The sequence below is a fragment of the Heloderma suspectum genome, chromosome 5 (assembly GCF_057233095.1).
Source record: "Heloderma suspectum isolate Gila_16-S chromosome 5, 16-S_ref, whole genome shotgun sequence".
In the NCBI taxonomy this organism is placed as follows: Eukaryota; Metazoa; Chordata; class Lepidosauria; order Squamata; family Helodermatidae; genus Heloderma; species Heloderma suspectum.
The window spans coordinates 169,669,133-169,684,066 of NC_139462.1; the positions used below are offsets into that span (position 1 = coordinate 169,669,133).

The following is a 14,934-nucleotide window of genomic DNA, read 5'->3' on the forward strand; positions in this document are numbered from 1 at the left end:
GGGCACCATAGACCCTCAATGTGATACTTGTTGTGTAGGTGTGGCATCTTGGAACTGTTCTTTGTATTGATTATCTGCTGGTAATACTACTGAAATATCTATGCAATATCACTTTAATGCTGTGTGTTTCCAATGGATAGAATACTTCCCACTCTAATGATTTATTTGTGGACAATAGCAGATCCTAAAATTCAGTCATTTTAAAAATCACATGGTGGATGGGGAACTCATTGGATGACACTGGGCTAGCCCAGGGGTGTGGAATCTCTGGGCTTCACCACATGAGACTAAAATCCCACATCCTTACCAGGGCTTCTCCTTCTGGATTCTTTGTGGGATTAAGGTTGGCTCCCTTACACCGGCTAACATGTGCTGCTTTTATTTCTTGGGAAGTTCTATGTTTCATTTTACAGCCACTAGATGGTACTGCTGTTTTAGCGCCATTATGGAAGTATACTAGGGATGTACAAAAGTCACTTACCTTTTCGAAGGGTGACATTTGCGGTGAGGGGGAGGTGCTCCGTCCCTCCCCCCGAAATTCTCTCTGGCTGGCTCCGCTTTGTGGAGATTCCGCAGAGCCGCCGGCCAGGGCTGCCCGCAGCCGGACATCCGGCTGCTGGGCAGCCTGCAGGGACGCAAATGGCAGCTGCCGTAGCAGCCGCCATTTGCGTCCCTGTTTTTTGCCGTGATAGGCTATGTAAATATTGACGTAGCCTATTGCGGCAAAAAAAAGGAACGCAAATGGCGGCCACTACGCCATTTGCGCCCCTCTCTTTTGCCGTAATAGCCTACGTAAATATTTACGTAGGCTATCACGGCCAAAAAAAAGGGAACGCAAATGACGGCCGCCGTAGCCACCGCCATTTGCATTCCCTTTTTTTTGCCGTGATAGGCTATGTAAATACTTACGCAGCCTATCACAGCTTTCGCAGGGCGTCCCTGCGTTAGCCATGATAGGCTGCGCAAGTATTTACGTAGCCTATCACGGCTATAGTGATGAAGCGAATGGCGGCCGCGGCTTTTGCGGCATTTGCAGGGTGGGGGGGCAGAGGGCTTCATTCTGCCATGGATTTCGGGGGGGTGAATGCACTGGCATTCGGCCTCACTGAGATCCGTGGCAGAATTCTCTGACATCCCTAAAGTATACCCAGCAAGTAAAGTGCTTTATTGCACTTCCTAGAGAAAAATCGGACCTTGCTCGCACTTTACAAAGGCAGGATAAAGGTCATAAACCATGGGAGGGGCCCTGGAGGTTGACAACATTGTGTAAAGAACCTGCAAACTTCCGTGAGTAACCAATCTTGATCTCACGATATAAGAAGCCCTATGTGGAGAAGCCCTCTTTCAGCCTGAATTTCATTTTAGAGAAGCTCTCAGGAGTTGCATTCCAGAAGTGGGTGGATCTGAAGGCAAAGGGAGCAGGGCACACGCACATGCCCTATGCCAGCATATTTGAGCTATACACACTTATTGCCAGTAACAAAGCCTCAGGAGAGGCATTTCAACGTTTTAGAAAGGAGAAAAATCTGCACAAAAGGCAGGAAACCACCAAACAATTGGTGTTTGGGGGGAAGAGGGTAGGGCCAGGGGAAAGGGAAGGGGGCGTGGCCTTCTCAAGAACCCTTGGATTGGGATCCCACTGAAGTTCTGCACTCCTAGTTAGTCACTCTCTCTGTCAGCCTAATCTGTCTCACAGGGTTATTGTGACAATAAAAGGGTACATGTGTAGAACAATTTAGGCTGCCCCAAGCTCTTTGGAGGAAGGGCAAAATAGATATAAAATAAATACAAAACAAACTAGTGACCATTTGTGGGTACCTGATCCAATGGGGGAAATGAAAGAGAGTACTGACCACTTCAGTCACTTACATTCCATTGGCCAAGAGCAGGGGCATGATAACCATACCAGCAAGTTAGCTCCCAATGGACTTGAGCAGAGTTTTGGGTTCTATATGCGAGCTAAGAAGACTGATGGGTAGAGGGACCTGATGGCATCAAAGTGGAAGCACTAATTCTGGAAGCATTTTAAACATTTCAAGAATAGGCATATACTTAATTGGGAGCTTGGTCCCAAGCCAAAAGGTGGTACAAACTCATTTGTAAGTTGGCTGTGCAGCAGCTGATTCTGATGTCACTGCCTGGAATGGTGGAAGGAGTCTGTGTGGGAAGAACATGATCTCCCAAAACAGACACTCGTGGGAAAGGGAGACAGAAGTTTTATCTTGTGCAATGTTATTTCTCTGAAATCTTGAACTTGGGAAACAATGCAATACATTTTTAAATGATATAATTATAATTAATTAGGACATTGAGTTGGTAATGTAATGCTTATGTACTGCATATATAAATCCAGCAACACCTGTAGCAAAAACGTGTTGTGTATTGTTAAAATGTTTGTTTTTGACATAGAAGGGTAAGGTTCAAATCTCTGTTCACCCATTTAGCTCACTGGGCAAGTTGCTAGCTGTCAATCCATCCTAGAACTATCACCCCCCCCCCCGTGCTATTAAAATGATAAATATTAAACTGATACATAGTTGTTTCATTAAAGAGCTATTTATCTCCACATGTCCCAGCTATCAATGCCCTCCCTCCTACATAATTCAAGTGTGTGATTCAAGTATCATTTGCTTCACCCTTCCCTGCCAAAAGGAGCACTCCACTCTGACAGTTCCCTGGGATTGCAGACTTTGGCCTCATCCATCAGCCAGAGAACCAAGGGCCACTGGGAGGTTTCACCCCTTGCAGTCCCAGGAAGAACACCATGGCAAAGGGGAGACCAAGCTAGCCCTACACATTGGCCAGAGAAGGAACAGCTGCAGGGAGCTCACTTCACCCTTCCCTGCCAGAAGGAATACAATAAGAACTTTGAAACCAAAACCTAGTGCCCAAGTTTTGCTGTTCTATTCTTCCCTCCCAATCTCTTTTCATTTTGTGTGGTATCTTTTAGGGCGCAATCCTATGCATGTTTAGGCAGAAAAAAAGCCCTACAACTCCCAGCATTCCCCAGCCAGCTGGGAATGCTGGGAGTTGTAGGACTTTTTTCTGTCTAAACATGCATAGGATTGCGCCTTTAAGATTGTTAGCTTGAGGGCAGTGACTGTCTCATTATTAATCTTTGTAAGCCACTCTGGGAGCCATTTTTGGTGAAGAGCAGGGTAAAAAATACTGTGAAAAAATGAAATATCTTCATTAGAAAATACATTTTTGGAAATGCAGGGGATGGCGTGAAGTTAGGAACCATGGGAGGGAGGACAGGGCACCACAGTTAAGTGGAAGACCATGTGCTTTGCATGCAGGAGATTCAGTTTCATTCATGTAGGGAAGGGCTGAGCAATCTTTTCAGCCCTGAGGGCCACATGCACTGCTATGCGGTGGATGGGGCTGGGTACATATACAGACATGTATACACACATGAAAGCATGCACATAGGGGGAATGGGTTTATTGGGGATGGGGAGGCTAAAGCAACCCCCCTCCAAGTTACTCCAATCAGGATCACAGCACAGCTGTTCTGACTTCTTCAGGGTTGCTGAGGGAGGGGGAGGCTGAAATATCTTTTTCAGGCTTCTTCCATTGATACTTTCAAGATTCCATCTCACCACATAGCTCCTCCAGTCTAAGGCTACAATTATACGTATGCTTTCTTGGCTGTAAAATGCCAGCCACTGAACTCAGTGGCAATTACTTCTGAGCATATGTGTACATTGGAACATGCTGTTAGGGTCCAATACATCTGTCAGTTATTCCAACTTCAAAGGAAGCAGAAATGTTTCAAGGCAGCTGTTTTATTATAGCACTAACCAGTGTATCTCCTAATGCTCACTGAACCCCAGAAAATGCTGCACACAGTTTTTGGTTTTGAAGAGCTCTGTTGGGTGGGTCAGCTTTACTCCCATTTTCAAGTTAAGAAACTGAGGCTGAGCTGGCTTATCCGGGGCCACACACAGCAAGTAATTTTTCTGGCGGAGAAGGGATGTGTGAGTGAACCAAACCTTGGTATGACAAGAAAGCCACACTGCCTCTCTCATTTTCACACAGTGTGTTTATTGCATCGCCACCCTGCCTCGTTCATGGAACACAGGGGTTCCAGACCCCAACCTCTTCCTCTTGTAACCCTACCCACGTTTTCCTACAGCTTGTTCCGCCTTTTTTCTTACCGCAGAAAATCTGCTAAGAAAAAGAGGAAGAGCACTCATGTCCTGCTTGTGGGTTTCCCGTGGGCAGCTGGCTGGCCACTGTGTGAACAGAATGCTGGGCTAGATGGACCCTTGGCCTGATCCAGCAGGGCTCTCCTTATGTTCTCCTTATGTCCTATGAGCTGCACAGGGCCTCCTGAGCGCTACCAATCAGACGGCATTGCGCAGATATTCCATCTTTTCCTCCTTTAACATTTTGGTGCTTCAGGCGAGGCTTTTTACTGTGAAATCGCCCTGCCTCGTTCGCGGAATTTTAGGGGGGGTCCCCCCAGATGTCTTCGCCGCCTTCCATTCGTAACCCCCCCCCCCTTGCTTTCGCATCGCTCTGCTGAATCCCTCTCGCGCTGCTCAATTTTGGGCGCGCGCACTCAGAAGTAAAGTTCTTTCACTGGGACTTTTGCTTCTTCGTACCACGCTGGCTGGGCGGGCCGGGCCGGGCCTCCTGCTACGTGAAGGGGTTCCCCTTGAGGGAGGAAGAAGGTCGCCTTGTAATCCGTTTCACCCTCCGAAAATCCCCCTCGTCCCTCCCGTCCGCCCGCACAACCGCCCGCCTCAGAGGAGACGACAGAAAACGGCCCGGCCCAGCCCGGCCCCACCTCTCTCCCTGCCGTACACTCAGCCGAGAGGAGGAGCCGCACTCTCACCCCGATTGGCCAGGAACGCTGCCAATCGGGCAGCGGAGGGGCGTGGCCAGGCCCAAGCCGGCTCGGCTCCGGCAAGAGCAAAAGCGGCCGGCCAAGGGGGAGCCTCGTTGCCGCCGCCGTCGCCGTCAACAGAAGCAGCGGCGATTCCTTTCTCTCCCCCCCCCGCACCGCCGCCCTGTGCAGCGACCCCAGTTCCCTCTCAAGCCCTGTCCGCCCCTTGGCGCACCATGGAGGAGGAGCGGGCAGGGGAGCAGATGAGACCGCTACTCACAACGGTAATTAAGCGAGGGGAGGCAGCGGGGCGAAAGTGGGGGATACCGCAGGCAGGCGCCCCCTTCTCCCCCTCAGCCTCCCCCTCAGCCGGGGCTCGAGGGTCGCTGCCTCGCTTTGTGTGGGCGGAGCCCGGCGGGCGTCTCTCCCTCCCTCTCCGAGGAAGCGGCGCCGGCGGGCGCTTCGTGCCTGAGGAGGCGACACAAAGAGCGGCGCTCGCTCTTCCGGTCTTCCCCTCCCTCGCACGCAGACACACAGGTGTCCGTCCCGAGAGCGCGCGAGCGGCCCCGGCCGGGCGCCCTGCTGTCCCTCGCCCCCGGCTCCTCGCGTTCGCTGGCCTCATCGCCCCTTCTCCGTCGCAGCCCCTCCCCGCCGAGCGCGAAGCCAAGACGCAATACAGCTGCTGTCAGCCGTGGATGGGGTGGGTGCGTGCGCGCGTGGCCGCGGTGGTCGGCTGTTACTCGCTTCGGTTCTACCCCCCCTCCCCTCCCCTCCCCTCCCCTCGACTGAGTGTTTCTCGTCAGCATCTTCATAATCCCCCAGTTGCTCGCCTAGCGAGCGTGCGTGTGTGGTGTGGGACGGAGGGAGGGACAAAGAAAGAAAGAAAGGGGTGCCTCAGAGGTGTACGTCTTCTCTCTCTGCAACAGCTCTTGCTAGCAATAGCTCGCTGCTTTTGTTCAGGCAGGGCTTTTGATAGGGTAAGGGCAGGCCAGAGAGGAAGCTTGGGCTCTTTGTTCCAAGCCTCGCTGCTTCTCTCTTTCTCTCTCCTCTGCCCACCTCCCTCCCCCCCCCCATGCCCACAGCACACTCTTTAGCGCACACTGCGAAGTGTCAAACAGGGTAAACGGGCAGGCTGTAAGATCAACTCTAGCTTGTCCCTTCATCGACACATGGACATGTGTTCAGTTCAGAGTAGGTGAATCTATGGAGGCAGCTGCTGTGGTGCCCCATGAGAGGTCCTCTCTCCTCTGTCCCTTACTTCTTTTGACTGTTCCTGAGTGCAAACACATGGTTAGCCTCTTTTGTCCTCAGATCTTTCAGTCCTAGAGAGAGTTCAAGGAAGTGGTGTGATATTTCTAGGCCCTTTTCATCGCGGGTGTTTGTGGAGGTGGGCAGAGAGGGATAACGCAACAGTGATTCACTTCGCTTCCTTGCAAGGCTTGGGATGAAATGAGGCAGACATGTCGCTTTTAAGCGGTACTATTAAAAAAAAAAAATGTGTTGCTGTAATTTTGTTGTTCTTTGTGTAGATGAGTTAATCAGGATTTTTGTTGATCGTTTCTATGACTTTGGCCTAATGCTAACCTTGGGATCATTACCAAGGTTCCTTGGGGCTATGCTATGGCAATTAATCTAGTTTAAAGTGTAGTGTAGACACGTGCTAGGTGTTGGAAAACTTTTCTGACAGCAAAGGAAGTTAAGCAAGTAAACACCCCACTATACAAGCTTTTCGTCATCATTTTTCTTGCTCTCTGAAGAGTGACCTGTATTAGCAACCATGTAGTAAACAAGTTAAGTATTAGACTTAACTTGATACATTCATTTGATATAATCTATACATTAAAAGATAATGTACTTACATTTTGGTCAGAAACTGGGGAAAGTTGTTATGGTAAACTATTATGATTGTGTTTTGGCAGTTAGAATACAGATTAGCTGGTAGATGGAAAATATCCATCAAGTAGCTTAGAAATTCTTTTCATGTTAATGTGGTTCTTGCCCGTGAAAGAACCCCTCTCTAGATGCTTGATGCTAGAGTGGCATCTGATAAACCTAGAGTATGATTTTAAAAAATTAATAGCTTTTATTCAGTTTTTCAACTTTTTAATATAAAAAAGCAAAGAACAAACCATAAAAGGGAAGACAAAAGGGGAGGGAAGAGAAAAAGAAAGAGGTTTAGAAATAGGGTTATGGTTTAGATTTTAATGCCCCTGCAACATTTGCAGTTACAAATTCTGGCCTTCTAGGGTTCCCTAGATGGCCATGTATCTCCTCCTGCCTCACCCGCTATCTCCCCCACCCTACCAATCATTTGGTGGTTTCTTCACTTTTGTTAGTTACTTTAAAGAATAACAAAAGCTTACTCTTAAACTGTAAGATAAAATATGATGATCTTTTAACCCTGTACCTTTTGCCTTTGGCCACACCCACCACTAGAATGCAGCCCATGAGAGCTTCCCCAAAATGTGCTTAAAGAGGTTCAAAACCCCTGGCCTGGGGGGTGGTGGGAGGCAGAGATCCCATCGATGTTAATGGGACCCCTTTTCTAAGCCTAATTGCTGTGCATTGGGTATGAAGGAGGGAGGGGAGATTTAAATTACCATGTGAATGGCTGTGTTTGTTTCCCCAAGCAGTTTGCCATGGCTTCCGTTGTGGGAAGGCTCCACCAGTTACAGCAGTTTTCACTTGGTGGGACTTCAGGTCTCATCTTTGTATTGCCTTCATTTATACACCAATTCTCTGCTCAACCCTGGGTATTACAGTAGGGATGGGGAATGTGTGGACTTCCAGATGTTGTTGGACTGCAGCTCCTATAATCTCTTACTACTGGCTATGATTGCTAGGGCTGATGGGAGTTGCAGTCCAGCAATATGGGGAGGGCCACATTTTCTGCACCCTTGGCTTACAGCTAGGGCTAAGTGTCTGACATAGACTACCTGAGTGTTACAGTGATGGGTAGGGTATAAAAAGGGAAAAACACTTGATCAGGTTGCTGATGCTGTGGTGGTTTTAAAGGTTCCTTTGACTATGTGGATCCTTCTTGCCCTCTTCCTCTTGCTGTAGCTGTCCTCTCACTGGGCTGAGTGATCACATAGATCTTAGGTTCTTTCTTGCGATATTTTTGAGGGAATAATTTTTCACCTTTTGAATTCTTACAGATTACTGAAGGAGACGGTGGATCCAGCTTCTTGAAGGAGGTGGGATCCATTAATCTTTTGAGGATAGAATCTGTCAAAATTGAGTTCTTAAATTTTCTTTAAGATGTTGTTGCATCCTTTGCAGAAATATCTCTTCACCCTAATATGCTTGAGGAGAGGATTGTGTATGGTTTTATAATAATGGAAAGGGTTAATGGTCCTTACTCTCTTATAAGCTTATGTAGATTGTGGTCTGCCTAGTTCTGTTTTCCTGTCTGGAGAAAAAAGCATTTTTATTTTAATATAAAAATGTTTGCATAATTTAACGTATGTAGACCTGTGTGTATTTCCTTTCTGCAACAACTAGGTCTTCTTTATTTAAAAGCAGAATCTTTAGTTGCACCTATTTATTTCCCTTAGGGCACTGAGTTTTTTTATCTGCCCTTTTTGATCATTCACGTTATGAAGGCCATATTTCACTTAACATATTCTGGGGGTTTCCTCATGGTAGTACAATTACCAACAACATTGTGCAGATATTACATGGCATTCTTCTCAGATGGTCTTCCTATGGAAGATGCCAATACCAGGATTTAATATTTCACTAGAGTGTGTTGGATCTGTGTGGATCTTTTTCTATCACATTTTTTAAATGTCTTCTTTTACCACATGTTAATTTTTCCAGGGTTCTATATCTTAACTAATGCACACTTTAAAAAATCCCTACATGGGAGGTAATTTCTACATTATAGTAACAGGCTTCAATGTAACATAGTGTTATATAAATAACTATGTGTGTGTATATCGTAGGAAGCTATGCTAAATCCTATAGCAGCTTACACAATTGTAGGATCCTGAGGGCTTCATGGAAATTTTTTTTGTAACCATTGAAGCAGGCCTGGCACACAGGTTTTAATATATCTTTTGGGGGCCAAATAATCAATCTTCATTTAACCACTGAAGCCTACCAAAAATAGGTCTAATGATTTATTAATGCTCCCCCCACCCCTTTCCATTCTTTGTGCATTTGTGTCCCTGGCTGGCAATTAGCTGTACCAGATAGCTTCTGGGTGTGAGAGATGGAATGAGCTCTTCTTCGTGGCTTGTTGGCAAGCCCAGCACTGTTTTCCCCTCATCTCTCCCTCCACTTGCTATCATTGTTGAGTTATCTGAAGTAAGTGGGAAGAAGAAAGAGATGAACATACCAGCAAAAGGAAGAGAATCCCTCCTTATGGTCATCTAGTTCCTGTTCTACTGGAGATGAAAGAGTGCCAGTTTGGGGGTGGGGGCAAATCAATGAGAGAGATGGGGGAATTTTCATTTAAATGTGCTTAGCATTTAATGAACCAGAGATACATTAATATATCCTGATTCTGAGGCAGTCTGTTAATGGGATAAGATGGAACTCTTCAGACTCAATTTTAGAGCTTCTCCAAGGTACATTTCACTTTGGTTTGACATAGCATGCTTATTACTTAATGTTTCAAAGTTTTGGTTGTCTATATAGCTGTTTTTAAACACATGGTACTGTCCTTGAGTTTGTGCACTGCTATGCAGTTCTTGTTCATTCAACTGAGTGTAGTTTGAATAGTTAAAAAATACGTTGAAAATGCATTGTATGAGAACTATTTTCTACTTGCTCTTGTTCTGACTTCACCATGTGTGTATATATAGTGCTTTGTGTTTTATTTTGGTACCTAGCAGTCGGACTGAGCATAGGATTCCATAGCAGTCTTCTGCCAGAAAAAAATCTAACTCAAAATAGCTTGTACATAGGGCAGCCTGCTATAGACCTACACAAACTTGTTACCTAATACCATTGTCCTTCATTAATTTTATTTTTTCAGTTAGTACTGAGTTATGTGTAGGTACTTCATTATTCTCTCATAAACCAAAGCTACTAAAGTCTCACAGGAGCTAAGTAGTGTGGTTTGAAACTTTTTCAGCAGTGTTATTACTTTTTCTTCTCTTTATTGCCTCTTTGAATAGTCAGGTAAATTAGAGTAATATTTTCTTCTGTTTACACTGTAACAAATCTACTTGATCTAATCTATTTCTAAACTAGGGAAAATAACAAAGGTATTTATTGGCTGAAGGCTCAAGGCAACTTTTGAAAAAGCACTTGGTTTAGCTAGCCTGATTGTTTGCAGAGTCATAGATAATGTGCAGTTCTGAAAATGAGGGTAATAAATATATGTATGGTATGGCGTGCATTGGTTTTATCTTGCTCAAGAAATAGCATGCAGATATTGCACTGAAAATAATGACAAAACTTACATTTATTTTTATGGTATGGGACTGCACTCAGAGTGAATAATCTGATGAGGTATTTAATGGTGTTCCATTCATTTCATGACTGACTTGTGACTCACTGATTTCAGTGGGTTTAATGTAAGTATTAAGAACGTTCCCATATGAGCCTTCATCTGGCAGAGGTCTTCTGATGAGAGTCTGCACTCTGCCCACCCTGCATTGGATAGTCAGTTGCCTCCAAGTTCGGAGGCAGCCAACTATCCCCATAGGATTGCTCCCTAAATTAGATTTTTTAAAAATCCCTTAAAACAAACGGAAAGCTATGCCTTTTAAAAAAAATGAAAGCTGGGAATCTGTTCAAGTTGTCTAGTGTATATTTTAATATATAGTATACAAACATTTCTGCATTGATACAACAGTAACCCACTTCAGGTTGAAACTTAGTTTAGATGTACCTCTTCAGTCAGAAGATACATTTTTGTCTGTCCTATTTGTTTAAAAAAACAAAACATAGGGAATACTACCACAGTGGCACTAGGGGGCACTGCTATCATTTTTTGGTTAGAGAAATCCTGTGCTATGATGCAGAAGACAAGTAATAAGTTTGTTGGTAACATTTTAGATGCAATCCCATTGAATTCCTATTGAACTTAATTAGTCCTTCTGAGTAGACATGTGCAGGATTGCACTGCACATTTGCTTATCCTGAGACTGGTGTTTCTTTAGCAGTAGGCTGTACTTGTAAATAGATGATCTATTTTTATTTCAGATGTAAAGACTTCAGGGTGTTGAGGTGTATTTCCTTGGAGAGTTTGCAGACAGGATACATGAATCGCACGATAAAATGTAAAAAGTAGTTTGACATCTGTGGAGACAGAAGTGTACTTGTGCTAATGACAGAAACAGTGCTGCAATAGGTTATGAACTATTGTATATTCAACTTCTGGAAGTAAGAAATCTTAAGCTGGGTGAATATAAAACATGAACGGGAATATGACCAACAATACATTACAGGCTTTCAAACAGCTTTTAGATAGGGATTCCTAATTGTTGCTTTCTTATTTATTCCTGGTGCATCTAGATGTAGGATTGGTTTTTCTTTAGACTTTAGTGTTAAGTCTTCAGAGCAGAAACTAGTGTCTCTCTTTTGTTATACCCATGATAAAAAATAATCAGTTTTATATTAATTATTCTTAAGTAAAGGTCTAATAAATGGGATTCAATCAAATATTTAATTTAGGAGTGAGCAGTGTATGAAATACTCCATATTGGAGATACGAGAGGAAGATTTAAGGTTTGATTCATGTGGTGGTCTTATAATCATAGAATAGTAGGGTTGAAAGGGGCCTACAAGACCATCGAGTCCAACCCCCTGCTCAATGCAGGAATCCAAGTCAAAGCATCCCTGACAAGTGGCTGTCCAGCTTCATCTTGAATGCTTCTTCTGAAGAGAGAATGTATGTGTTTGTATTCCTCCTCTCCTTTAACTGAGATGAAGGGAGGGACTTGCTTGCACCAGTGGCCAGAACAGTCAGCAGGCAGGAATTACTGTTGCCAGGAGTAGGAGAAGGTTCAGGGGCTGCTGTCTCTGGTAACTCATAGGGTTTTTTTCTTTTAGCATCTGTGGCTATCTTCTTAATACAACAATTTATCCTTTGCTCTGGCAGTAGTACCTTTGCCTAGTCAGGGGAGATTAGCTGCTAGAGTAATGAAGAATTGCACTTTGCTGTCAAATTTGCTATACCTATGATGTCCAGTGCATGCATTTAGTTCATATGACAAGTTATATGATCTTCAGAGTAGATTTCAGATTTGAGCATATGCTTTTGTGCTAGTGTTGCACTTTGATTTCAGAAGAAAGTTCAGGACATGCTATCAGTAGTGCTTCAGAAGAATGGTGATCTGAGTTCTCTTTATTTCATTCAAGTATCAAGTTAAAGTGGCATAGTCCTATGCGAAATGCTATGCTTAGCTCTTGCTAGTAGTAGTTTGGTACAATAAGTGTTGTCAAAGTGCTAAAAGGAGGGCTGTGCTTGCAATGCCAAAAAAGTGCTTCTGCTGATGACCTAGTTATATAGAAACAAAATCTGTTTGGTTCACTCTAAGGCTTGATGCATTCAGTATATCTGCATCATCTATCTACAAGTCACACTGCTGCTAGTGTTCATATAAATTAATCATCTTTAATGGAAGCTACTTAAGCTGCATGTTGGAAACTGCAAGCTGCTTAGTGTAGTGAAAAATAGACACTTAAAATCAGATTATATGATACGCAGTTTCTAATTACTCTTGCTCTGGACAAGACAATGGTATATTTTGAGTTGAAGGACAATTATGGTAACTCCCCCCTTCTGTGTAGGTTAAAGGACAGTAAAATCAATTCAACTGGTATACAATTTACAAACCCTTTACAAATCTAATTATATGTTGTTAAACAGAAAGGGCCCCAAAGGTGGAAATGGAAAATTAACGTATTTCAGCAACTGGAGCTAGCGTAGTTGATCATATGTTCCTGCTCACATGGTTGTCAGGTTTTGGTCATAATGACCGTCAAACAGTTAAGGTTAATTTTGTACTACTGAACTAGTAATAATACAAAACCTCTGAACTTAGAGTTCCTAAATGTATATATCTGCACCCCCAGATCTTAGAATAAGGGACAGGGTCTTTCAAATAAGGGGCACTATACCTTACCATAAAGTCTAAAGCCAGCTGCCCCTCTCCCCAGCCAATGTGTCACCATTATGGCCACATGCTGCCTGTCCCAATCAGGTAAAGTCTTAGCACAGCCTTCCCCAGCCTGGTGGCCTCCAGATGTTGTGGAATTCATTGGTCATCAGCCCCAGCCAGCATGGTCAGTAGTTGGGAATCATGAAAGTTGTAGTCTAAAACAGCTGGAGGGGCAACAGGTTGTTGATGGCTGTCACAGCAGATGCACATAGCATCTTGAGTTTCATTGTTTTCTTTATTACTAGAGGAGTTGTTACAGGTTTTTGACCTTTTAAAGCTCCATGAAGTTTTGTTTGGCCATAAACCACAACAAAACAACTAAAAACACAGATTTGTCATCTTGATGTAGTCTTCCAGATATCTTACTTTTGTGGAGTTGGAAAGCAGCTAATTTGCATAGTTTTCTGTTTGCTGAGCTGCGTAGTCCTGATCCTTGAACCCAGTTTGTTGCCCTTTTTTCTGACAGTTCTGGTATTACTGTATTATATTTGAGGCAGGTAGACCAGAACTAGACACAGTTACGGTGGACCCATCTGTTACATTTATGGCTATTTTGGAAAATGTAAAGTAGTGGTCACAAAAATTGTGAAGATCACTTATGTTGTGTTACAGAGGAGCTTTAAACATACTGACCTGGTTTGCACGTCACACTAAGCCATGGTTAGTTGGTATCATGGGTGGTTGCAGGGCAACATCCAAACCTGGAGTGGTTTTTCAGTCATGGGTTGTTTTTCGCAAACAATCCACCCTGAGAACCTATGGCTTGTAATAGGGTTGTGTAGGATGGCTTTTTCTCAGGGTGGCTTGTTGTGCACCCAGCAGGATGATTTTATTGAGGTTTGTCAGGAATTGCTAGAGAGCTGCCCAGCAAGAGTGGTGAAAACCCCTGCCACTCCTCGCAATCTCTCTAGTGATGCTACAGATCTCCCTCATCACTTCTCAGCACCCTCCATCTCAGGATGGATTTTTTTTCATACTAATGTTGAAGAAAGGACACCAGAGTGTGTCCCAAATGCATTCACAATTTTTTCCTCTGGTCCTGTGCAAGTGTGCAGGAGCAGATGTTCACTGCTAGGAATTTTGCACAATTTCTACCTCCATTTTACTGCTTTACCACGAAATTTGCATATTTTTAGCAATCTGCCTTACTTGTCTGCCTTGAAGTTTGCATACATTTACCCATTCAGCCCCTGCTGTGTCTTGAAATTTGCATATGTTTAGCGATCCTACTCACTGCTCTGTAACTCTGACAGCTAGCAATGGAGACCTGTGGAGGAATGTGACAAGCACAAAATGGGGGGGGGGGGACACAGCTAGCAGCTGCAGGAGAGAAGGAGCTTTAGGGGTGGGTGTTATTACTTCAGTAGAATGTGAAGCAGCCTTTTTTTTAAAGGCTGTTTGCTAGCAAGGGAAGCAGGGACATGGAGGATGAAATTGACAAGGATATTAACAAGAGGAGGATATCAGTATGCTTCGCTAAATATTGGATAGGTAGTCCTGCGCACTTGTGCAAGACCCCACCTTCCAAAATTGCAAACTTATTCATAAGGGCTCAGAAAATTATTTCCTTTCTGCAATCTGATGAGGTGGGTGCGGGGTTTCACTTAGGAAGTGCAGAAGTGGAGGATGAAACTGAGAAGGACATTGACATGTAGGGGATATGGCTATGCTGGACTCAATAGGGGACCAGCAGTCTTGCAGTTTAATAAAAAAAAATTAAAAGTTTGCGAATGCACATTCATAACGGCTCAGAAACCTAAATTCCTTTGGTGATCTGATGTGGGGGGGGGGAGAGGGGAGTTTCCCTCATGAGTTGGCAACCCCAGCGGACCAATTGCAGAAAGGGTGCTGACATAGGGAACAAGGATTTCTGTTGTAAAAGCCCCTGTGATACATACTGGCAGCAGCTGGGAGGACTGAGAGAGAAACAAGCCACCAAACGAGCGATCATCTGTCGGGAGTAATGGACAAGCCACCCGCT

At 44.4% G+C, this 14,934-nt stretch overlaps 1 protein-coding gene across 5 annotated transcripts in view; it reads left to right on the forward strand.

Moving 5' to 3' along the window:
* Positions 1-4,885: 4,885 nt before the first annotated feature.
* SLC4A7 (solute carrier family 4 member 7) overlaps positions 4,886-14,934 on the forward strand; it is a 113,973-nt gene continuing 103,924 nt past the window's right edge. For 4 of the 5 annotated variants that reach the window (XM_084858293.1, XM_084858291.1, XM_084858292.1 and 1 more), the window contains exons 1-2: positions 4,897-5,117; positions 7,992-8,030. In XM_084858293.1, the coding sequence (XP_084714419.1) occupies positions 5,070-5,117; positions 7,992-8,030 (87 nt within the window). In that variant the 5' untranslated portion in view covers positions 4,897-5,069. Of the gene's footprint in view, positions 5,118-7,991; positions 8,031-14,934 lie in introns of all 5 variants that reach the window. The other variant, XM_084858294.1, reaches the window with a different exon arrangement.